A 26,618-nucleotide genomic window follows, 5' to 3' on the forward strand; every position below is an offset into this window, starting at 1 on the left:
TGTTTCGGTGAAATCACCAACAGGGACCTGTAATACTATGATACGGAGCGTATTGAAGTCATAGGATGGCATTCAGAGTAAGTTGAAATTTCTCCCATTGACTTATAATGGGCCGGTCGCAAAAATGACCTGACCTTAGGTCATCGATATAAAAATTCCGAGATATACAAGTTGTAGCTCGTGATGACTTTACTATTTCCTGTGGGTTTCAAGATCATATCTCAACAACTGTAGGCTTGGTGGGATTGCAAACTTCGAAATTTACGTTTCGAGGTAGGGTCACTTGACCTGACCTGGTGACCTGACCATAGGTCACCTGGGGTCAAAATTTTTACTCAAGGTGTGCAAAAGTTGTGAGAACAGGTATGCAAAATTTGGCGGCGCATTTGAAAACCACAGGGGGGGGGGTTGAAAACAACCCCCCCCTGCAGTGCGCGTGCTTAGCGATATCATGGCATTCCCCTTTTACCATTATTATTTTCTGAGACTGGTAAGTCATGATATTTAGGTACGTACCTGGGCTTAGACTAATTCTTTATTTACTTAACTAAGTTTTCGCACGTAACTTTATAGAGTAAAAAATCAATCAATTGCAGCAAATGTGCCTATACAATTTGTATTCGAATCAATTTAACTCGTCAGACGCAGGATTTGCTTAATACTGATAACTTTCTGCAAATCTCTATCTATTTCTGTGCTTATCTCTAATTTTTCTTCTTGGTACTATAAATAATAGCCGTTTTCACGACGGGCTATGCGGCGAATGCACCCAATTTGACCAAATCTGCACCATTTTTTGCAGTAAATATCTTCATTTCATGAATTTATTTCAGTGTTTTAATCGATAATAATGCCTGACAATTTGACAAAGCCGGCATATAAGAAATTAGTGCAACCCTAGCTGATAGCTACTAAGAAATACACCGGACCTAATTTAACCAAATCGGCGCCTAATTTGACCAAATCTGCAACTAATTTCACCAAATTTGCACCTCGCGTGCATCAAATGTATACCAGATAGCCGTCATGAACCGGTTGATATCTCATTTTGTGAATGGTCCGTAACCAAGTCTCCTCTTTTTGAAAACCACACTCATCTCGCTAACAATAAACGAGAAAACCCTAGCTAACAATGCTAGGGCACTTCAAGTATGGCTCAAATACTGACCAAATTAGATATGACAGAACTGCTAACTCCGGTCGAACGATTTAGAACCATAAGCCCCTGCACGTGTAGTTTCCCGACGCAATCTCGCTACGCTGCAGTGCGGAGTTTGTCACGGGGCCACCAGGCTACACGCGCGCTAGGGCAGTTCTTGTACAGCTTTTTAGTCAGCCCCTTTCGTTTTTCGACTCACACGCCACGAGTCTCCGGGATCTTTTCGAGTGCCAGACAGGAAAAATGTCCGTGTTTAATGCTGGAGCAAACACGCGTAGAAAACGCACCCGGGTCGGCTTCCTGAGTTGGATTCGTGCTAGTTCCGCATAGCAGCGCCACAAGCGTGCGTTGTGTCTCTGGGGACGATGAGTGTGTCTGGAGAGTCCCCAGCGGGCTAGACCTCCCTGGGCGCAGACAGGTTCGGAGCCACAGACGGAGCCGCGGCGGCCGCGTCGCGCTGCGCTGCCCGGCCGCCCGGCCATTTTGGCTGCTCCACGGCTGGCTCGGCGGTCCCGCGCGGCCGGCGGCGGCTCCCTCGGCGCCGCTCCTAATCCCAGCGAGTATACCATCACCTTGGCAAAATCAATAGCCCAGGCAGAGGAGAGAGCGCAGAGCGAGGAAGAGTGGGGGCGGAGCTGCAACACGGGAGCGTTTACGACCGGCGCGAGCCTCGGAGCGGCGGTCTGAGCCCCCAGGGAGCCGGGGCGGCGCCGGGAGACGGAGTCGGCCTCCGGGGGAGGGCAGGGACTCCGGGGGAGGCAGGGACGCCGGCGGAGGGACCGCCAGACGGGCACGGAAGAGCAGGGACGCAGGGAGCTGATACGAGGAAAGTTTTAAGGTGCAGTGGTAGGAGGACGTGTGGATGTAAGAAGAATGGGATTAGCTAGCCTGGAATAAGAGTTGGCTTCGAAGACAGAACCCCTAGGGTACATACCTGTAAGGGCATTGATAGTTCAGCCAGGGAAATCCTCTGTGAAGACCAGCGCAAAAATGTGATTTTTTTAAAAGGTAAGCTAAGCGTTTAGGAGTAAGGGACAGAAGACAACTGGGGTGGAACGTCTATTCTGGTACTTTTACGAACCGCGCATTATATGCAATAGTATACAAGTTTTGACAAATTCATAAAGCATATCTGACCTATCAAATCTCTCGCAATTTCTTTTTTGCTTTTAGCATTAACAGGCCATGTCCCCCGCCCAAATCAGCCCAAAGCTCAAGCAATCGAAATTTGCTGTTTCTTTTCCGTTATTTCAGCTAACCAGACGGAATATTTGGAGCGTGGTCAGTGTTTCTTCGGGTAGTGGTAATTTCAGCTAACCTCATTTGGTGACTAAATTAGATCACTTCTAGACTGTGGAAAGATGGAGATGGAGGGAGACAACCAGAAAAGGGACAGCGCGGCAAATGGGTGACTTAGCCAGTCCAAGAAGTCTCTTCGTTCAATTGGGGTGTGATAATTCGATGCTTGGGGAGGAACGGAAAGGATACGCGATTCAGGAAACTGTCTTAGAGATTAGAAAAACATCTGAGAAGATTTTGACCGTACAAAGCTAATTGGCATTAGCATTGGTCGTAGGGTGAGTTGAGTATGTAATATAATGGAAAGCAAAAGCACCTTTCGGATATCATATATGTATGATTTTTTAGACACTTATCTGGTGAGCTTACTGGTTTGTCAGATGGCTTGTTCGACAGACAAATGCATCATTTTTTTTTTCGCTTCTCAGCATTAAAAAAAACATCCCAAGGTCCTTTTTTACATTTTGTTTTTGTTGCCGTATATTTTCCAAGAAAAACATGTCATAATATTGTATATTGAAGTGAAAAAACAAATTACCTAAATATTCGTGCCAATAAACCTGTTTACACGTCCTATGCAGGATAATATGGTTACATTGCCGTTGTCAGTGTTCTCTTGCCGCACTGGTAGTGGCTGCTCGCTCCTCTGCGCACCTCTCACCCCGGAACAGCGAAAATGGCGCCGCCGTGACGGTGGCGCGCGGGGACTAATGAGAGGACAGGGGAGCTGACTGGAGAAAATAATAACCTGCAGGGCGGCACATTAATGGCCTTAGCCGGCGGATCAGCGCGGGCTGCGGCTGTAAGTGACTAACTAAGGGAGCCGTCAGCCGGGGCGGCCCGTGCTAAGAGGATTCAGCGGCGGTCGGTAGGGGCGTCGCCGGCGCGCACATTGTTGACATTGGATTACCGAGATCCACTTTGTTCGGTTAGGGCCCCTGTTTTTACGGTAAAGGCCGCCACCAGCGCGGCAGATCAATATATTCCGCCCGACTGGCCATGAATGGACCTCAGACGTGGGTGCACCCCTCCCTACATGATTCACAATCTGCTGAAGATCTGGTTAGAGTGCTCAGAGTGCATGAATGCAGCACTATCCCAGAAGCAGGACAAGCACACTTTTCAGCAAAGACGACAGATTCTTTGGAGCCGACGGTCGGCTGCCGACCTATAAATTAGGGTTGCCCGATCTGAAGAGCTCTCTAAATAATCCGATGTGTATTTGACTGATGAGCCATCTGGAGTCCATTATGTGCCATATATAAACAATGCTGGATATAATTCGACTGTTTAAAGCTACTGATTAGGCACGCGTGTTGATAATGAGAAATGTTTGAAGATACTTGATGATATTATTTTCATGTAGAACGGCATTCACACAGTAAGTGGCTTTTCAGCAGAGATGACGGCTACTCGTATAAGGCGAAATAGTGCGTTACTATAGCAATTGGAGTTTGTGGGTACAAATCTGCGAGTGATGTTGCTGCCTTGAAGGTCTGCACGCATCTACAGACTGAAGTTTCGAAAGACTACACCAAGGAACCAAAACAAAAGAAAGAAATGTATTAGGTTGTCATCTTCCTGATAAGTGCTTTTTAGAGATGCCGCTTGGCAAGGTCCTTATGAATGAACCCATTGCCAACACATCTGGTTACCGTAAGCTTTCCTTTCTTCTCGCACTATTGCTTAGACACAAAATGTTATGATATTGGCCATACTTTACTAAAACAGCTCCTCTTATACCTCAGGGCTGAAATGTCCGCTCATCCCAAAGCTAAAGGACCGTCTCGCGGGGCTCGCTGTCTCATCATAGTGCTGCATTTAACATGAGCGGGACGGTGCCGTCTCGGTGGTCGGCCGTCTCGGTGCAGCCTCCTCTCCACCGTCATACGTTAGCGCGCGTCTGAATAATTCCGCAGACCGCCGCGGCCAGCACCGCCGCCGACCGTCCAATGTGACCCGCGTGACCGGACCTAGATCAAAACGAGCCGCGCACGACTCCCGGCGCGCCCATTGTCAACTACCCTTTAACCGGGAATTAATTGCCGCGGGAATGCCGGCGGTCGCCCGGAGGGTCGCCCGGGGAGCAGTGACCGGGCCGAGCGCTCGTTCGCCGCCGGCCGGCCAGCCTCGTGCCATACGTACCGATGAGCGGCGCTGAAAAATTGACCAAAACTTGACCCGCGGCGGCACAAAGTTTCCGGCTCATGCTGTGTAAAACAGCCGCTGTGGTAGGCGTTTATGGGGTGAATCGTTCCCAGAAACGCTGCTCCGAGGAGGCCACTTTGGGCATTGGCTTCGGTGCACGGCCGTCTCAATGGCTGGCGTTCGTTAGGCGGTAGGCCAAATGTCTGGGCGTTACACTGCATGGAAGGACCGTTGGACGTTGCATTGGCAATCATCATAATCATTAGCGCTTTTATGAAAATTCAAGACCTTATCAGGATGTGTTTCGAGATTGAGCCACACACTGCTGCAGCCTGCAGCTGCTTTACATATGTGTGTGCGCCGATGGGGGGGGGGGATTTTGAGCAGCTTTTCTCCGGCTATCTCCCCCATCATATCGCGAGCGGCGCATTCTGGCGCGCTCGTGGCGCCGATTTATGTACCGTAAATAAAGGGCGCGGGGGAGATGGCGCGCCGATAGGCCGCTGATATACAGCTAATGATGGTAATGCAGTCATGACGAGGCCCAATAGGCACTGCCGATAGTCCCTGCACAGATATACTGTCACTAGAATCTACTGCACTCGCTCAGCACTGGCTCAACGCCGTTCAGCACTGGCTGAACGCCGGTTCAGCTCTGGCTCAACACCGGCTCAACATCGGTTCAACATTGGCTCAACACCGGCTCAACACCGGCATAGACCCAGCTCAGCACCGACTCAGCAACGGCTTAACACCGGCATGCCACTGACTCAACACCGACTGAACAACGGCCAACTCGACACTGGTGCAGCACCGGCTCAGCACCGGCTTATCATCCGCTCAACACAGGCTCAATGCCAGTTCAGCACCGCCACCGACTCAGTACCGGACCAGCTCCAGTTCAGTATCGGTTCACTGTTCAGCACTGGCTAAATACTGGCTCAACACTGGCTCAATACTGGTCCCCAGCTTGGCTCCTTGGAATTTTCGGCTCTCAGTCAGTGTCTCGTCTATTTTGACATCATCGGCAGCTCTCTGCGGGTGCCGTGCCAAGTGTCTGCACTCTCTCCCGACTATTCTCTCCTAGCCGTCTTCTCCCTACTGTCCATCGTGGTCGGTCCAAGGCAGGTCCGTGGATGACCGCTGCACGGCCGCCGTCCCGCACTGTGTACCCGCTCTCGGCTCTATCGACGGACATAAACAGGGATCAGGCTCCGCGCGGCGGCCGGCCGGTCGGCCGGTCGCGCCGGTCACCCGCGCTCGCTCGGCTCGGCCAGCGGCGACTCGCAGCTGTTTATCGCAGAGGCTGGTCGTGCGGAGTGGCAGCGCGGCGCGACTGGCCGAGGTGCGCGCTGCAGCCGACCGGCGGCCACTGTTTACACAGGTCCGCATCGGTTGCAGCGCGGAATGGCCGACCGGCGGAATCCAGCGGCCAAGATGGTCGTTTGAGCGACGTCGCGGTAAGATTGACAGCTCGAGTCGGTATGGTGTGGTATCCCCCAGTTCGGTTTGGGCCTGTTCAGCCTCTCGATCGCCGCGAGACTTTATCTTTCTCCTGTGCGACCGCCGAGGTAAGCCTGGAAAGAGATCGGTCCTTTACTTGTTCGTGAAGAGGTCAACAGCTGCTTATAGGATGGATGTAAGTGTAGACACGGGCGTAAATTGTCAGGCGTCGAGTGGAGAACAACGCTATTCGATGCTCTTATATCGTATTTGATTTCGACTTGGTGAGACACGAGTAAGTCCATTATCATTTGATATCTGGGTCCGGTATGCGGGCTGTAACATTACAGTCTTGGAATTTATTGCGCCCTGCAGATGTAGTGCTGTTTGATCGGAATTGGCTGAAATTCAAGAATGAATGGGGCGATTTCAAGGCGCCGTCTGCTGATTAGGCGCGGCTTATCAATTATCGACGAGCCCAATTTCTGGAGACGTGCCGTATTTCTCATAAATCGGCAGCAGCTTGTGCCGTCGACACGATGAAGGGGTGGCTAATTTCTGGTTAAATATGCTGATGTCCAGCTCGGAGGTCCGCAGTCGGCGTCAGTCAGGTTCAGCTGGGACCGCTCTGTTGCATACCGGACTGATAAAAATACCGATCGGCTCGGCACCCGCTGCGGCGCCGTCCGTGTTTGGGATATCGGCTGGCGTCGGACGGTCCGAGCCGTTTCCAGTAATGCGGCGGCGGACACCCCTGTCGTGTTCAGAGCTGCATGCGGCATTCAGCCTGTTATCGGACTGATGGCTCGCACACGCCGCTGGCTTACACCCGTCTGCCCGGTGGACGGGACGGCAGAGTACGCCGCTCTGTAAACATACACCGACGGACGAATAATAATTGTATCTGCAAACTATCATCGGGCTGACGTACATTTTCATTCGACGGAATACATGTGACTTCACTGATACCACATATGTTTGATATAACGGGTGCCAAGTTCGACCTGGCTTGTTAACGTTCTGAAAGAAGTCATTAAAATGAGGATGGATAACAAAGCCATGTGAAAACGGCGTCGATGAGAGGCTTGTTATTCCCATGAAAATCTCTAGCGCTTGGCAATTATCGTACTACAAATTCCGTCAGTGACCTGTCACCTATACTCCCCAAGTCCCCGCCGCCCGACCGCCTTGTAGTCTGGGCGGCGGCGGCGGCGGCGGCGGCGGCGCAGCTCCCGTGTCGGCGGCGCTCGGTAGCGGTCCCGCGTGGCGGCGGCGGCGGCGCGCCGGGACCGGCCTCCCTCGGGGCTGAACAGGTCGATACGACGCGCTGCGCGCTGCGGGACCGCCGTCGGCCTCCCGGGACCGGACCAACGCCACAGCAGCAGCTGCCGGCAGCGCTGCAGAACGGCGGAGCAGCTCGGCAGGCGCGGAGAGCGACACGGGAAGGCGAATGACTCTGCGTTAGGAATGGCGGACTAATGGTGGAATAAGGCGGAGTGATGTTTACAACAGGGCCTGCATGATAACAGGGTGCGCACGTTCCCTTGTCGCACATATTTTCATGAGAAACCAAAGGAGTGTTCATTAACAGGTGAATGCACTACTTTAAATAAAAATTTGCAAGTCACTTTAATTAGAAAAATTGAGGTGCATCATGCTTTTCAGATCCATCGCTGTCAAAATTAAACACGCTAAGAATGAGGAGCTTCAAAGTAGGTAGATAGTGAATCCGAAAGCCTGTGGCAAGCTGTTCAAGCTAGGGACATAGAAGAACTCATTGACGTCACCTCTGAGGTCATGAAAGGCAGAACACAGAACAGATCACTGCCGGTCCAGCGGTAAGGGCGGTGCATCAGTGCTACATGTAACTGCTCAGCGGACAATCTGCAGTCCAAGAATAGGCCATAATATACGAACCGTTCGCTGGAGTTTCCGATGCTCCACAGTCACTGATGCCCTGTTTACTGCACAGTCTCGGACTGTTGATCGCGGACAGGGCTCCAGAGAGTACAGAAGGCCGGGTGGACCGCTCGTCCCCAGCTCTGCCGAGGTCGGGTGTATCGGGTGGCCGGTGAGGGTGGCGTAGTGGGCGGCGCGGCGGCGCTCCCCGCTGACAATACCGGCCGCCAGGGACGTCTCCCGGGACCGGGATCTCGAGTCGGTGTGGAACTGACGGTGTTCGCTGATAGCGCCGAGAAAGGGGAGCGGCCGCGGCCAGGGGCTCTGAGTCAGCCGGCGACCTGCAGGCGAGGCCTCCTGCGGGTTACACCGGTGCTGATACGACGGGCCGCCGCGGGGCAGTGCCGACTTCCAGCGAAATATGGTGACTAAGCTCCCCGGTCCTGACGCAACAGGGCTTTGTCGAACGACAGTCTCTTCCCAGAGACCTGGTGCGCTCTTCTCCAGCCCAGTACACCCGCATTTTGGTTGAATGTTGAACAGAAGTAGAAGCTGATACCCTGCCGACGGGGACTCGGGCGCAAATGGGCGCAGACAGTCGTTCAATATTTGTGCAGCTTTACACGTCATTAGACAATCACACAGCTAGGCATTTAGTTTAGTGAGGTACCTTGAGTTGCTGTAACGCCTTTGACATGCTGATTCACCTGTATCAATATCATTTTTACTCCTATAAATCACACCTGTATTACGCAAAGTGCTTCCACCTACTTTACCGGTCAACCAACACTAAGTAGCATTATATGTGAGCACCTATATATAGTAGCACCTATATGTGAGATGGGCGGTGCGCGAAAGGGCTTGAATGCGTGAAAAGCGTCAGCACACAGCATAATATGTTTAAAAGTAAAATCAGTCTACCCAATGGCATGTGCTTGTTGCCGCGTTGACAAGTTTCCACTTGTTCAAGCGGGAAAAAATGGCTGCTTTCCTCAATTAACAACAAAAAAGACTGAGGGGAAAGTGACTGTCCTATGTCCATTTTCACACCGACACGACCGATGATCACGGCAACCCAGATGATGCTGGCTGCTCCTTGGGGCCGGTCCATGCCCTACTAGCCGAATCGCGGCCTGTTAGCCCCGTTGGTTCTGTGGCGCGTCCAGCGTGCTCTGTAGGGCGTCCAGCGTGCTCTGTAGGGCGTCCAGCGTGCTCTGTAGGGCGTCCAGCGAGGTCTGAGGACCTCCAGCGGCAACGTCGCCATCACCGGCCGGCCCACTCCATCTCCATTACCGGAGTGGCCTCTGCGGCGGCGCCGCCGAGCCGCATGAATAACTTATGTCGCCAGGGCCGCGTTGAAGGAGCAATTATTTGGTCGGTACTTTCCCCTACCATCCCCGACCCCGCTGCCCCGATCACCACTGAGTGACCCTTGCTGACCGGTATTGAGCGATTTTGTAATCCAATTTGGCACCGGTGCGCGCTCATATCGGCCCAATTACCTATGCCCGGTGGGCTGGCCGGCGCACCGAGTGCTAATGGTCGGCGGCCACCGAGCCGACCGGCCGCGGCCGCGTGACCCGCGCACGTAGCTGGCCAGACAGTCGATAACTTTGGCCGCCGCTTTGATAATTGCCGCGGCGAAAGACAATCATCGCCGTCCGATGGCTACCGGGCCGCTATCCGAATCAAATAAAGGAATGTGCCTGGTAATGGAATGTTTGATTGGTTCATGTCACGCCAGCACTATCGGCACATTCTGCTGGCTATCCGCCCGTCAGTGACTCATTTGCTAGTGGCTCGTTTCGCGTCAGTGTTGAACCGGGGCAATCTTCGTCAGTCCATTTCAGCACTTGAAAGTAGTTGCGTGCTACAGCATGTGTTCGTGCTTCTTTGAAGTAATATGGCTTCGACCGTTTCCAAGCGTCGGTTCATATTCCAATTGGTAATCGGAGTAACTTCGTCGCCCATCCGGCCAAATGTGCGATTGGGGAGGGGGACTGCAGCCGTGCCTCGGACAATAGTTCCGCGCAGCAGTTGCCACCTCGGGGGCCATGGTTCTGGATACCAATTATCAAAGCCATTGGCTTTGTTAGCAGAAGGGCTAAGGGCGCAAGTCTGGCATTTTGATCACGATGGTTATGTGCTTCGCATGCCGGCAATCGACTTTTGACGGTCTTTGTCTCTAGCCTTCGAGAAGTGCCGCAGCCCCTACCTAACTACAGCCTCGCCTTTGGCAAATTATTGCATCTCAGTTTCCTCCGTGGACGAGATATTTTGGAACCTACTCTCAACGTTTCTTCCTTTGGTTTTGGATATTTCTGTGGCCAATCGGTTTCAGTTTTCACGCTCTCCAGCCGTTCCATTCCATTGTTCTGAGTTTTGACTTGATGACCTCTGTTTGTGCAGTCCCGCTGGCAGGGCTGCGGAGTCGATGGATTTTCGGCGACTCCGACTCCGACTCCGACTCCGGCTTTCAAAAACCAGCTCCGACTCCGACTCCGACTCCGGGCAGAATTGTCGACTCCGACCGACTCCAACTCCCGACTCCGACTCCGCAGCCCCAGCAGGGCTGCGGAGTCGACAGATTTTCGGTGACCCCGACTCCGACTCCGGCTCGGGTTTCTGAAATCGACTCCGACTCCGACTCCGACTCCGGTCACAACTGTCGACTCCGACCGACTCCGACTCCGACTCCGACTCCGACTCCGCAGCCATGCCCGCTGGAATAGTAGCCGCTACAAGAGCACGACTCTGGAACCCGCACGATCCACCGGCTCTCCGTCCACCGTTTGCACTTGCAGCCCCAGCTCCACTAGTTTGCCCGACGAGAACCTCATGCGTCATTATCGTCGCGCTGACAGCCGGGCGCAGCTATGGCGCTGTCCTGACAGCGGCTGTCATCTGGCCGGAACCTTTCCTCCATAACGCTCGGCCTGCCGCCCGCCGCGCCGGCCACCGCAGGAACAACAATATTTGTCCGCGCCTAAAGCTACAAACACGCGGGCCGCCAAGTGTTCGTTTAACTGCGGCGATGATGAAGTGGGCGTCATGTCTCCTGGCGGAGGGGCGCCGCCGATGGTCGGGGGAGTCGGGACATCCGAGGAGGTGACATCGCCTTCCGGTGGGGAAGTGGATTGGGGAGACGACTGAGATGTGACGACGCGACGGAGATGGGACTGCCGAGGCTCCCGGGAGATTGGCTAGAGGCGTGATCGGTAACAAGTGGCAAGCTACGCTGACAGCCCAGCTTTATGCGAGATGGCTTTGGAGCTCCCATGCTCTGATGGAGATATAACCGAGACAAGGATTGGGCTAGAAATTGCATGTAAAGCCAGTCGCTGAGGGCGAAAATCTACTGGAAACACAGACTTGTTGATCGGTTTTGCCAGATGCTGGGACGTCGGCCGCCGCCACGAAAACGACGTCAGCGACGCACAAAAAACGTCTGACAAACGGGCCGTCGACGCGGCGGCGACGTGCGGCGGCGCAGCGGCGGCGAGCGGCGGCGCGCAGTCACCGGTTGATGCATCAACTGGAGGAGGCGGCGGCGGCGGCGGCGGCGGCGGCGGTAAAGCTGTCGGCGGGCGGTACCATCAGCAGCAGTTGGGGCGCCGCGGCGGTGTGACCCTCCGCACTGCCGCCGGCGAGACACACGGCCTCAGACGCGGCCGGTGACGGCCGGCGCGTCAGCCCCGCCGCCGGAGCGCCACACACGCCGCCACACGCGCCGCTGCTATGCGCTGAATGTTGCGGTACATGGAGATGGACCGCAACGATCGATGAATTTGGTCAGGGATTTTGGCTCAAGGTGTTGTGCTGTCGTTATTCAGGGCAGAATTGTGAGGGAAGTGCGAGGCAGATGTCTAATTAAACGCACCCAATACAGATAGATGGTTTCCCTCTCCGATACAACATGTTCTCTGGCAGTGAGCACCTTGAGTTCAATATAAAACTGTTTCCAAAGTCAGCATTGTTTTATTGGTAACACTTTTCCAGATTATATCCAAATTGTTTGCTAAAGAACTTGATTATTTTTGGTCTTATTCGAGGTTTAATTGGCTGGAGCCTGGAATACCCAATAAGAGCGTGGCCAGAGCGGCTGACCGCCCGATCCCAGCTAGGACCGGACCAACGGTCCACACGTCCCCAGCTGACTGATGGTGTCGCGCGGTGCCATAACGAAGGACAGTCTGAGGACGCGACAGGCGCCTTCTCTCGTCTCGGCATTCCGCCGCCCCTGTCCCGTTCATTTGTCCTGGTCTGGCGCCTCTACCCAAACTTGGCACAGATGTAGCGGCACGGACGGAACTCCCAAATGAAAACCAGCGAGGGTAAAAATAGTCGTCCACCGAAATCTTTTTTTTTAGTTTCACCTGGCGGCTGGAACACATCATCGAATCCAACTTACTTCCTGCACTGTAAATATGGCCATAAGCCGCTCTCTGCCCTACCGGGCACGGCGTTTCTCTCTGATCCCCTCCCTCCCATACCATGTGCGCTGTGTCCACACTCGTCCCGCCTCCCCGCGTGCCATCTCGGGGGCGCGCGCCGGTCCGAGCTCCACCAATTAGGAAATTACATCCCACTATTTGATTTGGTGATGATTCAATTTATCCATCAAATCTCTCTCCCCTGCTGCAGCTACCCTTTGGCCCTTGAAGCGTGGCCAGTAAGTTAATTCGGAGCATGTAATAGACTATTAAATTGAGAGCCTCTGTCAAATGAATGGCTCAGCACGAGCCCAATCATCGGCAGAAGGGTTTCGCAATATTGATTCAATATTGAATTAGCCCTCACGCCGGATGAGATGGGTCCATATGAAAGTGGCTACAAGGGAAGACGTGATAGCATATACCTACCAGCGTAATAGAGGTCCGAGCGAGTGGTGCAGCATCGAGAGGGGTGGCGCGGAGTCTTGGTGTGATATGGCACGGTGCAGTGAGCCACGGGACATGACAGTCAATTAATTCAATCTACTTATTTTTATCTTACTTATTCTAATTTTACGTTGATTTACGCCCTGGCAGGGCATTTTTCATAACACGGCCTGGCAGGGGGGGGGGTCGATGCGACGCCCCCCCCCTCGCGATTGGCTCCTATGGCACCTAGAAACACCAAATTTGGTAGGTAGGTGGGCCCCCGGGAGTTCTCGCCCCTGTGCAAATTTGGTTGCTCTAGGTTAATATTTAGGGGGGTTTGGGGGGCATAAATGTAAAAATTTCGCTAAAAACAGGTCAAAAGTTTTTCGCTTATAACTTTTGATCTAATTAAGATAGAGTAAAAAGAAAAGCACCAGTGAACTCAGCACGTCAATGCGCGTCGAATGATATACTTTTCAGCTTGCTTAAGTGTACTTAAAGTTTTTCTTAATTTTTAAGTAAACTTTAATTTATCAGTTAAGTTCAAGTTAACCAAATTGCATCATATCGCATATCATTCGATTCGACTGATCACCAGGAACACAATGATACCATTTTTTAAGCTCTAGCGTCATTATATGCCAAGTTATTGGCAAAAACGTCATTTGACCTCAGTTGACCTCATTTGACCTGACCCATGGATAAGTACACCAAACAAAGAAGCACCAAGTGACCTGCTGTTAAGTACCGTGGTTTCAAAGCACAAAAGTGATAGAACGAAGCGGATATCTCCAGTATTTTCCGAATTTAGTATTTTCCCATAGGCTTAACATTACGACGTAATGACCTCTAACTGACCTCAGGTCAGTGATCTCAAAAAAGCCGGACTATATGTTATACAACTCGGTAAACTTAGCACATCCTGAAAGTTTGAAGGAAATCAGTCCAAAACTGTGAGTTGGACAGATGCAAAAAGAAAATTGAAATTTGACCATGACCTTGCACCGGTTTTTCTGACCTGGTGACCTGACCCAAGGTCACCCGGACCTGAAATTTTCAGGTCATATGTAAAAAGGTTGCCCCATAGGCTGTGCCAAATTTGCCGGCGCTGCGCGCCGCCGTTTTTACGCTATTTCCGAAAAACCTTAGGGGGGTCGCATCAACCCCCCCCCCTGCCAGGGCGAGGGTTAAGCATCATTTTATTTAAGTGTTAGGTAGGTATTTCTGATTGACGTTATTCCTTTTTTATTGCAGTTCATGACTGCTTTCCTAACCGACCCATGCCCTATGAGTAACCCCGAGTAACACCACCCGGCGTTCCATTCGGCCACTTCCCATCGGCTGATTCTTCCAGCCAGTCGACCCTTCAAATGAACGGCCAGCCAACCTTCCACCTGACCCACCAGCCAATCTTCCAGTAGACAATCTTCCAGCCAATCGCTTGCTGACCCTCCAGCTGACCCTCCAGCCGATCCTCCAGGCTCCAGCTGACCCTTCAGTCGACTTTCCAGCTGACAATCAGTTGAGCTCCCAACCGATCTCCAGCTGGCCCTCTAGCTGACCCACCAGCCTTCCCTCCAGCCGTCCCTCCAGCCGACCCACCAGCCGCCCCTCCAGCCGACCCTCCAGCCGCCCCTCCAGCCGCCCCACCAGTCGTCCCTCCAGCCGACCCTCCAGCCGCCCCACCAGCCGTCCCTCCAGCCGCTGGGCTCGCGGCGGTCGCCGTGTCGCCGGCCGGCTACCGATGCCGTTTATCGCGCGCGTGTCGACCGCGGCCGTGACGGTAACCGGAGACGGCGCCTCGGCGCACCGCTGTTTACATCTGTCACTAACAAGACCCGGGCGGCCGGCGCGAGCGGCCCGCCGACCGCCGACCCGCCCTCGCCTTCTGCGACGTCTGGACGGGCGCCGGCCGCGGCGCGACGGACGACGGTTTGGGGGTGACGGAACCGGACGGTCCGGCGAGACAGACGACAGTCCGATGGTGCTGGACGGAGCCGGGTATCTTTGCTGCGAGACAGTCCAGCACGGCGGACGGGCGACGGTCCGATGGCGACGGATGACGGTCCGAGGCGTCCGAGACGGGCTAGTGAGACGAGTCGGACGGCACTGTTCCAGGGCTCTGGACAGAGCTGAATGAGTCATCTTTCCTATCACAGTCGTTTTGGGACGTCCTTTCCTGCGGTTATGCCCGGCTCCTTCAGTCCAGCCCCGTGCCGTGCCGTGCCGTCCAGTCAGTTGTCCACGCGCGGTCGGTGGCCGGTCGCAGCGTCGCTGCCACATGTCAGCTCCGTGTCTGTCTCTCGCCCTCTGGCTCGACTCCGGCCCGGCCGACACTGGCTGGGCCCTGTCAGCTGCTCGGACAGGCTGTCAGCGCACGCGCGCCTCCAAAGCGGGCCGCGACGCCTGGCTCGGCCCGGCGAGTCGCGTCTGTCGCCGGCCGCTCTCTCGCTGTCCGCGGCCCTGCGCGCGCGCCCGGCCTCGCCAGTTCTTGTGGACGGGTGACGTAGGTCGGCGAGGGTCCGTTCACCTCGCTGAGGGAGGGGAGGGAGGCCAGAAGAACAGCGGAAATGAAACGTGATTATATTTATGTGACGGTGACACGGTGATGAGTGACGGAAGAAATCATGCACTAGGGCGTTTAGTGCTAATTCGTCCTGTCATGTTCATGACAGATATGGTGGATTGATATTATCTTAATTTTAACACCGCTGATTGATGACGCCGTAAAAAATATCTTCCATCATGGCCGGTAAAGGGTAATTTGTGTTTTCTTTATTCAAGTGTTGTATTTTCCCATTTGAGCCAAAGTCCGCCATTCGTCTGAAGGTCCGACGGTCGAGTGACCGGCTGACCGGCCGCCGCGCCGGCCAGCATCCGGCGTCGCCGCCGGCCAGCCGAGACGCCGTTACTCGCCAACTTTTCAATCGGTGCGGCAGCGCGGCTGCGTTTGGTGCTGTGCTCGGCCGAGCGCCATCAATTGGCCCGGATGGCCGGCCGGGGACCGATCGCCGCGCGACGCGACACATGGCCAGCTTTATCATTTGGTCAGAACGAGATCGGCCGCCGGACCCGCCGTCAAACTGTTTGAACTTGAACGGACCGGCCGGCCGCCTCGCTAAGTTGTGGTCGACGACACCGGACAGCACCGACGCGGATAGATGGGATGACGGGCTGTGAACACCTTCTGAAAGAACTCAGAAGAGCTGTTCTAAGAGCTGCTGTTCTTGGAGGAAGGGATGTTCTTGGGGTCGATATCACGCTGCTCTCTTTAGAAACGGGAAGGGTAGGTGCACAAGATGTGCTATAGTTCGATTAGTAGGCACGCCATTCTTTTTCAGGAAGGAACGATATTCGGCTCCAATATCTCGATTAGTTACTGTAGTGTTTATTAGAATACTATTTTTATTCTGCTTAACCGGTGTAATCAGTCCTTAATCTCAAATTTCTCAATCTCCCCTCTCCTTCCATTCTTACATATCCTGCCGAGCGCCCGCTCTGGTCACCCGGTGCCGCTGTCGATGGACCTCATTGCAGCGACAGGTTGAGCCGGAGATCGTCAGCCCGAGACGGGAGCCATATTTATGGAGAGCAGACAATGAAGTGTCCAGTTCCACTGTCTACCGTCTGGCCCGGCCAGGCCGATGTTTATACTGGATTTCCGGCTGATGAGATGACCATCAATACCACCCGAGATAATCGTGACATTTAACAGCGCCAATTTACTACGGCTGACGTCTATCTGTGTTCGAGAGAACTCAATCTGTGGCCGGCCAGCCTAACGGCTTTTACGGCCCACGCTAGATATTTGTCGAGGAGAAGGCATCGAGTATCGAATGGGAGAGCACAGAGCAAAGCTTTCAATCATGGCCACCAGGTGGCAGCAAGGGCGTTACTGCCGATCCATTTGCTGTCACGGCCGGGGCCGGGTATCACGGAGCGCTGCCTACGCTGTTGGCGCTTTTGGTTTCATACTTGTTGCACACTACCATACTGCTGGAGATATAGGGGTAGTGTGTGACAAGTATGAAATCAAGGCAGCGCTCCGTGGAACACGGCCCGGGCTGCGTCCGTCACCCAAGTCCCGGCAATTATCGCGCCTCAGGCTGATGTGCAACTGGCTGCTGCTGATGTCCAGCTGCTGGCAGTGCAGCTTCAGGCTCATGCCGCCATGCCATCAAATGAACCCAAATCTTTCAATCATTTGATAGAAAACTACCAAATGAACCCTTCCGTAACTCGACTCTTACTCAGAGCAAGAGTCACATCGCAAGGTCAGGTCACTGCCGGCGAGAGCCGATACCAGAGGCACGCATTCATCCAATATTCTCGCTTCTAACGTCAGAGAAGAAACTATGCGAACAGATATGATATGGCGAAAAATAGATGTGCGGATAATTTCGTTACACCCTGTAGGAGTTCCTTTAGTTTAGACCATGCCCGTATCCTGTAACCAGCTGCCGACAGAACTCGTTCGTTTCTATTCATGCCAATGAACTTATGACTTATGAGCGTCACTGCGCGATGGCGAATACAACACATGGCTTTTGAAGCAGTGTATGATAGTCAACAGCGGTGTATTGAACTGACATCGAAACATAGCAGAGTTCTAGCAAAACCACTTCGACAAGGCAAGCTCCAAAACTCAAAAGCATTCAATACCACCGATTACCAAATAACATACAGCTTACAACTTTCAAGCAATGCACTGTGCACGAGCATACATAGGTAGCCCTCCAATGCACCATTCACAAATGTAGGCATGTACAATAAACATGAGACGGTGAAGCTCAGTCTGCTAATGCTAACGTCCCAGAGCGCGCACATCCCCGCCGCCTGCATGAGCGATTTCTGCAGGCTACAGACGAGACACACAGAACGGAATATGTCTGAAAGAACAGGTACGTAACCGGCATCGATTTGCCCCCTAAGAAACGAGTAAGTCTTGATCAGACCAATCATACGCCCGACATGGATATGATCCCTCGTGATAGGGAGCGACTGAGTGCATTCAGCGGGAGAGAGCTGGGACTTCCCTTTAAGGAACGCTGCAGTTATGACATGTACATCACGACAGGCTAACAGATCTTGGACATTGAACCTTGGTGCTGATATTGACAGCACCATCAAATAGCCCCGCGGTGGTGCAGCACACCCCCCTTCAGTGTTGCACTCCTCATAAGTAGCAACGTCAGGTGGAGGTGGAGCACTCTTCTCCATTTCATCTGCCTGTTGAGCCCATTCAGTACCTGTGAAAACAATAAAATTTGTATTAACGACTTCATACATACTGTATACAGCCTGACAGGGCATGAGATAGACCATTATCAGAAACTTTATGCACGTCTTTTATTACCACTGGTTGGTTCTGAGCAATTAACATCTGCCAAAAGATGAAAACACTTTAGATTGAGCATACAATTTGCCCAGTTAAGTATACTTCTGTGACTTGTCTGTGAGTTGTGGGATAAAAAACCTTTCAAAAAACAAACTTTGAGAAGTGATCCCCTTACATCTGCCATCCAGATCACAAAACCGAGAATCTCCTATCCTGTCTGGATCTGACAGTGTCTGCCCATTGCTCAAATGTCAATAACGATAAACAGTTATAGATAAATAGTGCCACTAGGCACAAACCTATTCATCTTATCTGCAGGTAAAGGACAGCATCTAAGCTCTGTAGTTGTTTGCACTGACCAAGCTGTCCAACAGCTGGCCATGTTCCTTTTCCTTGCGCCTAGCCTGCCTACGAATTGCTGAAGCAGTTGAAGCTGGTGCTTTGCCCTGAGTAACAGATGGAATAACCCCCTTCTTCAGCCTCTTCTGCTGTTGTCTGGCCCTTGCCTGACAATGCATGTCATTGTTTATAGCATTGTGAAGTGTGTTTTCTTGCCTTAAACTTTGATGGATCATGAAGTATACGTAGGTACCTCACCTATGTCCTATGATGTTGATGTGAGATGTCTATGAAGCATGCAATAGCTTGTACAAATAAAGGTAGTAGTACAATTATAATAAATGATTGTTGACCTCTGTAGTATTTAGGACATGAACATTCCATGAAAAGCAGACCCATTTTTCGTTTGATACTAATGGTGGTAGCCGGTAGGTGACTTTCCAGTTCCCCGGGTGGCGAATGATAGGGTGCATCTTATATACAAAGCTGCGCATGACCATAAAAACTTACCGTTGGCAGTATATTCCAAAAAATCATCGTCGGTGAAATACTTCCGACACACAACCAAGTGTTTGGTGGGATGAAATCCATTGCAATTGCAGCCTGAGCCATATCTTCCTCGGCCTCTTGTCGCGAGGAAATACAACGCCACCATTCTCCGAGCAGCCATAGACACAACACTGAGCCATTTTCTTCCAAATTTAGGTCTTATGCCACATGTGACTCACTACTTCCTCAATATCTCACCCACTTTCACCGCACGGCACGGCTCCGAACGGCACCGACGCAAATTGAATCAGCAGGAACGCCTACAGTGACACCTGGCGGCCAAAGTTCCGTGTTATCTCCCATTAGTTCGCTGCCACGAAAGTCTCGTGCTGGATGAGATCGCAAGGAGTGATGGGCGTAAGAAATGGCGACAGGCGACCTGACATCTTTTGATAGCACAATTCAACTTCATGCTGGTTATATTGAAAACTTCTTCCCAACTTCTAATATTTTCCTTGTATTATTCAAGTGGACACGAGAAAGCATAATTGAACAAGCTATATGTTTTCACACAGTGGAGCCAACGCTATTTTCGTCGTCTTTTTTATGGCATTGTGATCAATGTTTTACAGCTGTAGTCTGAAGGTCCTATCCTGCGTTCATATAATTATTCGCAAAACGTTCTAAAAAGCACTTTTCAGTGTATAGACCTTCACTCTATGGAATTAAAAATAAACAGAAAAACAGTTACTTTTTATACATTTTCAGAAATAACCCGCTCATTTGGTACGGCTCTCGCGAGTTAAGCGGTAGGTTTTGCAGTTCTACATTTCCGGTTATATCTCAGAAACTAATCGATCCACAATGAAACCATTTTACACGATCATGGCCGGCTTGTGAACCAACAAGTCGATCGCATCTTCAACACTTAAAAGCTTAAGACGACGAAGAGATAGCCTGAAGTACACTAAATTTTCTAGGTGCAAAACCTACCGCTTAAACCCGCGAGACCTGTACTTCTCTGTTAATATAGTTTGCCTATTTCGAATTTAAATAAGACGGTTGGCATAAGTGATGAAAATGATACGTGCAGCGTGAATCACGAAACAGGTTGTGTTGATAGTCAAATAAGTTCAGCGTTGTCACTGTCTTGAGTGCAGTTTACGATATTATTGAGCATGTTTTTCTGATGGGTGGACTTTCCGTGACGCCTTTCGCGTATTGCGTGTTACTGTTATTTTGGTAGGCGAATTGGTGATTTCAGTTTGTTCGACTGTTGACGCTGTTAGCGACACCGTAATTTAGTCACTGGAATTGTTCGAATTGGGCTATTTCCAAAAGAATTAGATGTCACAATCAAGTTTAAAGTTCTAAATTGCTGCCAGAACTTAAGTTTGATTGGCACAACATGCGGGTATAGACAGCCAGGAGATGGCGGATGTTCTTTTCATATTTTGAGTTAAATGTTCGGCATCGTCTAAAAGCCTTTGTGAAGTATCATTCTTAATTATCATTTAATACAGACATCTATTATTTTAAATACTCCCTTCAACTAAGCACTGAGGAGAAAAGCTTGAGGATGGGCTACTGGCGTGACCTACATAGGTACTCGGGGCCCGCCTCAAGTGACATTGTCGTTTGCCTCTTATTGCTGCATCGAAGAGCCCAATAGCTAAACGATAACCCAGCGGCACACCTAGGCAGCTGCTGACATATGACTACCACTTACATGGCCCAATGCAAGTGTCAATCGGCATCGAGAGAATTGTGCGACAGGATTGACGAGACCGTTATACTAAAGTGTCTGCAGCACTGTGAAGTAAATGTAATCAAACAACGTCAATGAATACTACCAATCACTCACCACTGCCCGTAGATAGGAGCTAGTCCCATTGCCTCCCACAGGCTAACACATGGCTCTTTTGTTCCCAGATTTTTCTTGAAGTTCTTCCTGAAATGCAATCAAAACTGTCTCAAGAACGCCGGCAACCCACGGGACATGCGCCGGTTCCAGGTAAGATTACTACATAGGCTGCCATTCAATTCTTCTTTTTTTTGGCTTTTGCTGATGGTTATTTCCAACAGATGCTATCAGGCTGGATTCCACCCACTCAGCTGTGATTGTGACGCGGTGTGAGTCGATGACCACTTGTGACCGATACTGTACCTGACTGCGTCCCCCGAGCCCTCGGCCGCCTCTGACCGGGCCCGGGCCCGCCCCACGAGACATGGAGGGCGGCTCAGCCGCCTGACACGTAAATAAACACTTCAGATCGGAAATTAAACACGCCAAAATGACGAGCAGTTAGCAATGCTGTCAAATAGTTGCTGCAGCCCAAACCATAACACACGGCTCGACGATGGCGCTGACGGCCGCTGGGCTCAGTTTCACATCTCATTTACCAGTTCTCTGAAAAAGTTAATGTTCTTAAAACAGAGCGAAGGGCGACGGACGGGTGTCCAAGCCGCCTGTTTCCGTTAGCATTGAAGGCCATCGCCAGATGCCCAGCTGAGGGCAGCTGACCTTGTGACAAAACTGACACACAAAAAGTGAGGTCGGTCGGTCGGTGACTTATGTTGTATGCAAATCTAACTGTAAGGTTCTCTTGTTGAACAATGCTCATTACTTATGTTATTTTTTATCTAATTTTACTTCTTTTCACAAACCCTCAATTTGCATAAGTGGCATTATAAACCCTCAAAATTCTTAACATGCTGTTACGGCCGACGTATCTATCAAAGGCATGACTATGTGTATTATTTATTTCCAAAAAATGTGCGTTGTGCCCCGAGAGATAACTACACGCGACCTTCCTCTGTGCGCGGCAGGTGGTGATTGGCCCCACGGTGGACGTGTCAGGGCCTCTGCTCGCCGTCTCCGACAACATGTTCGTGCACAACAACAGCAAGCACGGTCGCCGGGCCAAGCGGATGGACCCTACCGACGGTGAGTACCCCCCCCCCCCCTCTAACTGCTGAGCAGGGCTTTTGGGGTCAGAAGCTTGGAGTGTCTGTGTTCAGACTAATTCGCGGTAGCACGCGAAGGAATGCGCTGCCATTCTCCTGTGAATGACATCACTAATGGAGGGCCATACATCAGTAATGGTGGTCATATTAGTTTCATGGACCGTGGTCGACTAATTAGTGAACGGAAGCCGTTAAACATTACAAGTGTTGACATTTCACAACTTGTGCGAAGATGGATCGATGTTATTCTTAGCGGCTGTTAGCGTGTTAGCACTATCATTAAAGCAACAATCCATTGCGGTGGGTCGGCATTCATCGGGCGGTGTTCCGCCGAACGGTGCCGGCCGCCGGCGCCGGGCCCGTAAAAACGGCTCATGGCCGGCGCGCTGTCCCTGGAGGGGGTGATTTATCCACTCATTTGGCCGCGGCGAGAGGCCGACAGCTGAGACACCAAACGTCACCTCACGACACCCCGCTCCGGCGCCACTTCCGCTCGCACGCGGGTCACACGGTGGGACAGGGGAGTGGGTACAGGCCCCGGGGGCACGGCACGGCGCCGCGCCATCCCCAACTCCCAGCGGTAGCTCACATTCAGATATTTTACAGTCACATCACAGCTATTTCAAAAGCTAGCGTGTGAAGCGTCTGAAGATGTGATGAATGCTCAAAGGCCTGGTGGGTCTGGGGCTTGTGCTTAGACTAACAGTAAGGAAAATGAAATAATGATGAAAATGTGTCATTTGTGAAATCTATTAATCTGCATATATTTTTTTATAATATATTTATTTAAAATATATTTCAGCACCATGAATTTGTTTGTGGGACGTGCTAACAAACTTTGGAGCTTCATTTTATTGCCATGTTGGGTTTCCTGCCCATTTAGTTAGAGTATCGTTTACGTTTTGTAATTTCATCAACTCTGTTAGTTCTGTCGTCAAACCTTTCTAACTCAACAGTGTTATCAAAGATAACATCTGGGAGCTGCATCGGCTTGTTATTGTAGAAGTTTCATACCGTAGGTCATAGTGGTCGGTCCGCGTCACCTTGATGAAGCGTTTTCATCAGGCAGTTACTCCAGCGATATGGGGCTGGAAAAATTGCTCACTTCTACATAGATCGGCCATCCACCCCGCGCGGCGCTCAGTCTGTAGACCGGCCCTGCCGCACCCCCTGTTCTTGTGTTATGGCCGAGCTCCGTCGCTCCGTCGGTCGGTGGCCGTCTCCCTCCCTCCCCTCCCTCCCGTCGGCGGAGGCGATCGAAGGCGCGGCGGTCCCAGAGGGCGTGGTGGGCTGTGGTCCCCGGGGCCGCCGCCGCCGCCCCAGGGACCAGCCAGCGGCGCGCTCATTGGCTGGCAGGCTTCACCGGCGCGCTCCCATTGTCTCCATTGGCCTGCCAATAAACACACTTGGGTGCCGACGGCGAATCGAAGAGGGACCTGTCTGGGGTGCTGGCTGCGCCGGCCGTCTCCGGTGCTGCCATTGGACGGGGGCTCACGGCGGCAGCTTAGTGCGAGCTCCTGTTGTCTCTTCATGGGGACCAATAGTCAATACGCAGAATATATCAGGACATAGGGCAAAGCGTTCTTGCTTTCTTTTACGCATCACTCCTTTATAAAAGTTAGCAGATTTTTTTTTAGAAAGTGAGATGAATACGTATCTTCATGACAAGGTAATCGCAAGGATTCCCAACTTGACCTGCCTTTATAACTTTTGACAAGTTAGACGGCACACTTTGTTCCGGTTTTAACCTTTATGTATTGTTAACGCTGCTCATTGGTATTCATCTTCATGTTCAATCTCTGGGCTTTTTACGTAGATTAGATCTTATGTCCTTTAGTGTTTTCCGAATAAAATGGAAACGTATGCTACAGCACAGAGCAGGATTACATCATACTTATCTTTGTCCTTTTTCTGCTTTTTCTCGAGTAATGACCTGAAAGGCAAACTGAACCTACCTTCAAAATTAATAGCCCTCAATGAAATAGCTTGTAAGCAGCGTCGGTTATAGTCAATGCTCATTTGTTTGTTTTGTTGGGTTAGGCCCTTTCGGTCCAATGAGACCATTTCAGAGCCGGGAGGATGATAAGATATATAGGGGGAGACATTGGTCTGGGCAGGCACCCTAGTGAGTCACCGGGGCTGAGCCCGTCCATAGGACAGGCCACCCAGCCCCAAGGTACTCACTGCACCCGGCTACGGGGTGCGCTCGCTCGGGAGCAGCGGTGCCGCTCCAAGGGAGCAGCCCGCATGAGATAAAGTTGCCTGTCCAGCCCGGAGGGGGTTGCGGTGTGGAGGAGAAGGATCTCTGTATCCTGAGGATATAAGCATGGAACGGTGGTCAATGCTCAACGCGTTACTCTGCTTTATAATGTCGGCAGTCTTTATGCGTCTCCTTGCCGTTGACTCTTGGACCTCCACACACTCTGTGTCGCCCGAGAGGCCGACGCAGCCTGCCGCCACCTGACGGCCGTGTCCGGTACCGCAGGTTTTCTGTCTCCCCCGGCGACGCCCTGTATAAAGGCCATCAGCCCCAGCGAGGGCTGGACCACCGGCGGCTCCACCGTCATCATCATCGGAGACAACTTCTTCGACGGCCTCCAGATCGTCTTCGGCACCATGCTCGTCTGGAGCGAGGTAAGTGGAATCGAATTCTGATGACGTTAAGTGCTTCTCGTAAGGGGCCTATGGCATTCGCTAATGCTTTATAGGTACTGCTATAAGCTTTACGTGAATAGGATATTTACAATTTTTGAATTTTTCCATCGCTTATTTATTTCCAGCTCATTGAGGTCTTTTCCGACCTAAAAATTTTGAAGATATGATCTTTGACTTATGATCTTGCCGACCCCGCTGACCTGCTGGCCCCTCTGCCCTGACCCCGGTGACCTGGCCACGATGCCTTGACCTCGTTGACCTGACTCCGCTGCCCTGACCTCGTAACCTAACCCCACTAACACCCTGACCCCACTGACCTGACCCCACTGACCTGACCCCGCTGACCTGCCCCGTTGACCTGACCCCGCTGACCTGCCCCTCTGCCCTGACCCTGGTGACCTGCCCCTCTGCCCTGACCCCGGTGATCTGACCTCACTGACCTCGCCGGCAGCTGATCACCTCTCACGCCATTCGGGTCCAGACTCCGCCGCGGCACATCCCCGGCGTGGTCGAGGTGACGCTGAGCTACAAATCAAAACAGTTCTGCAGGGGCGCGCCCGGACGGTTCGTCTACGTCTGTAAGTCACCAGATCACCACGGCTCACTACGCCCTCAAAACTGTACATCTAGCTACCAAAACTGCTAAATTATCACAGTTTTTAAAGTGTAACACTACTTATAGACCTCTGCATAGCATACACACTCACAGGTCTATGCTCAGTCTCTTGCGTGCCACCACTTAGTTTGTTCCGTTCCGTGACAATTGATGGCCATCCTAGGCCATCGTATGCTGTATCATCACTGCCCCGCCCATCCCGTGCTGTAACGCCGCTGCCCGGCCCGTTCCGTGTTGTAACGCCGGCAGAGAGCCGCTGTTCAGTGTTCAGTCCACTCCGTTCCGTGACACCGCCGCTCAGCCTACTCCGTTCCGTAGTGCTGCTCCTCAGCCAGTCCCATTCTGAGACACCTCCGCCGTTTTTCTTGCAGCTCTGACGGAGCCGACCATCGACTACGGCTTCCAGCGGCTGCAGAAGCTGGTGCCGCGTCACCCCGGCGATCCGGAGCGGCTGCCCAAGGAGATCATACTGAAGCGAGCTGCTGACCTGGCCGAGGCGCTATACAGGTAACGGTCACAGCCACGGGGTGGACGGGAGAGCCACAGAGGGCGCCACCGGGGCCTCACAGGGCGCCACAGGGACCTCTCTAGGTGGCGCCACTGAGACCTCACAAAGTGCCTCTGTGAGTACTTACATGCCTCTGTAGGTGGCGCCACCTCTGCTTTTGCTGATGGTGGGAGCCAGTGTGACGCTTTTGTGTAGATTACATATCTACTTCTCAACGACATCCGGAGACTTTTAGGTGCTAATGGATCGGTTCATCAACGTCCTGTAGCTTTGAGTCAACGCAAGGTTCACCACTCCGATCTCGTCCATGGGGTGCCACCTTGATGGTCCTCTTACCCCGCATAGCTATCCCACCCCTAACCCACCGACTGACCCCCTCCCCCTTTACGTTCCAGTATGCCTCGGAACAATCAGCTGTCGCTGCCGGCGCCGCGCTCCCCGGCCATGAACCAGCCGTCGCCCATGTCCGGGTTCAACTCGTACGCCGGGCAGCTGGCCGTCAGCGTACAGGCGGACGCCGCCAACGGACAGTGGTCCGAAGGTGGGTCCATCTCCGGCACCCCGCACCCAGAGGGGTGCATACGGCAACTGTGGCACCCTGGCTTTGAAGGGTGCATACTCGGTGACAACCGTGGCACCCTGGTCAGCAGAGGGGTGCCCTTGCTGGATTAAAAAGTTATCGCTTTTACATCTTATGTATCCGTACTCAGAAGTCAGAAGAGTACAACCGTTGACCAAAATGTTACGAGTACTACTAAATACTTCCAAGGACTCCTGCATAGTGTAGTAGGTACATTCGATGACCCCTGCAGCCTGCTCCACCCCGTCCCCACAGGAGTACGATCACTGACCAGTGCTGTGCCCGGTTCACAGAGGAGTACGATCACTGACCACTG

General features: G+C 52.3%; 1 protein-coding gene across 4 annotated transcripts in view; it reads left to right on the forward strand.

Moving 5' to 3' along the window:
* The window catches only part of LOC122389228 (transcription factor collier-like), a 58,541-nt gene that overhangs the window by 30,619 nt on the left and 1,304 nt on the right, over nucleotides 1-26,618 (forward strand). For all 4 annotated transcript variants that reach the window (XM_043381057.1, XM_043381059.1, XM_043381055.1 and 1 more), the window contains exons 7-12: nucleotides 20,909-20,990; nucleotides 21,806-21,923; nucleotides 24,429-24,577; nucleotides 25,050-25,176; nucleotides 25,586-25,721; nucleotides 26,118-26,263. In XM_043381057.1, coding sequence (XP_043236992.1) covers nucleotides 20,909-20,990; nucleotides 21,806-21,923; nucleotides 24,429-24,577; nucleotides 25,050-25,176; nucleotides 25,586-25,721; nucleotides 26,118-26,263 — 758 coding nt within the window. The remainder of the gene's footprint in view (nucleotides 1-20,908; nucleotides 20,991-21,805; nucleotides 21,924-24,428; nucleotides 24,578-25,049; nucleotides 25,177-25,585; nucleotides 25,722-26,117; nucleotides 26,264-26,618) is intronic.

The sequence above is a fragment of the Amphibalanus amphitrite genome, unplaced genomic scaffold (assembly GCF_019059575.1).
Source record: "Amphibalanus amphitrite isolate SeventyFive unplaced genomic scaffold, NRLGWU_Aamphi_draft 000349F_arrow, whole genome shotgun sequence".
Lineage (NCBI taxonomy): Eukaryota > Metazoa > Arthropoda > Thecostraca > Balanomorpha > Balanidae > Amphibalanus > Amphibalanus amphitrite.